The 995-nt window shown below is 65.6% G+C and overlaps 1 protein-coding gene across 1 annotated transcript in view; it reads right to left on the bottom strand.

Annotated features, from left to right (window-relative positions):
* Positions 1-316: 316 nt before the first annotated feature.
* The window catches only part of SLC4A2 (solute carrier family 4 member 2), a 23295-nt gene continuing 22616 nt past the window's right edge, over positions 317-995 (bottom strand). Inside the window, 2 exon segments of the mRNA XM_019471492.1 lie at positions 317-603; positions 747-920. Of these exon segments, the coding sequence (XP_019327037.1) occupies positions 523-603; positions 747-920 (255 nt within the window). The 3' untranslated portion in view covers positions 317-522.

Here is a 995-nt window from a genome sequence, read left to right as displayed (position 1 = left end):
AGAGTTCCACGGTGTTCGCCCCCCCCAGCGCCTCCAGCCTCAACCACCTGGGCACCCCTCAGCCTGGCGTGCTCATTATAAAGCTGTTTATTGCCATTTAAATTACTCTGTTAAATAAAACATGGTGGGATTTAGGAAATGCCCGATTGTCTGGTGGGAGCCCAGGGCCTGGCTGGGGGCTGCAGAGGGGCTGGGGCAGGGCCAGGACCTGCAGCTCTGCTGGGGGATGACTGGGGGGCTCTGCCCCGTGGTGTGGTCAGGACATGCCCAAGGGGGACCGAAGGCACAGCCTGGCCCTGTACCGCACGGGAGGGGTGTGGGTGGTCCCCAGCAGGGCAAGGCTGCGGGCCAGCATCTCTTTGGCAGGTGTCCCCCCCCCAAAGGCACAGGGAACATGGGGTGCCCATCCCCGGCTGGGCACAGTTGCGCAGCCACTGCCCCCGTCCCCGTGCAGGGCGGCAGCACGGGGGCCTGGCCATGCCCAGCCCTGCAGCCACGGGCAGCTCGCTGGCTGGCGTGCGGTCACACCGGCATTGGCATTTCGTTGTACTCGTCCACACCTTCCCGCTCGTCAAAGATGGGCTCGGCCTCGTCTGCGTCCAGCTGCGGGGAGATGGCAGCTGAGCAGGCAGCGAGGGGCTCCCCCTCAGCCCACCTGCATGGGTCCAGCTGTCATGGCCCATGGCCCCGAGCACCCACGGGGACGAGGGATGCAGCCGGCCACAGCACACGGAGCAGGTACTTACACACTTCATCTCACGGTCGGTGAAGATGCGGCTGAGCAGGCACATGCGGAGTGGCACCGTGAGGATGAGGATGAAGGGGAAGGCCAGGGAGGCCACTGTGGACATGACGGCCCAGAGCACTGCCAGACACGCCAGCTGCAGCCCGGTGAAGAGGTGCATGCGCAGCGTGCGCACCTGCATGGCGACAGGCATCAGTGCCGAGGGCACACACATGCTGGACCCCGTCACCCTCCTCCCACCTCAGGCACA

Source organism: Aptenodytes forsteri, unplaced genomic scaffold, assembly GCF_000699145.1.
Source record: "Aptenodytes forsteri isolate BGI_AS27 unplaced genomic scaffold, ASM69914v1 Scaffold466, whole genome shotgun sequence".
In the NCBI taxonomy this organism is placed as follows: domain Eukaryota; kingdom Metazoa; phylum Chordata; class Aves; order Sphenisciformes; family Spheniscidae; genus Aptenodytes; species Aptenodytes forsteri.
Note: the sequence above shows the minus strand (reverse complement) of the source record. Positions and strands in the feature narration are given on the sequence as shown.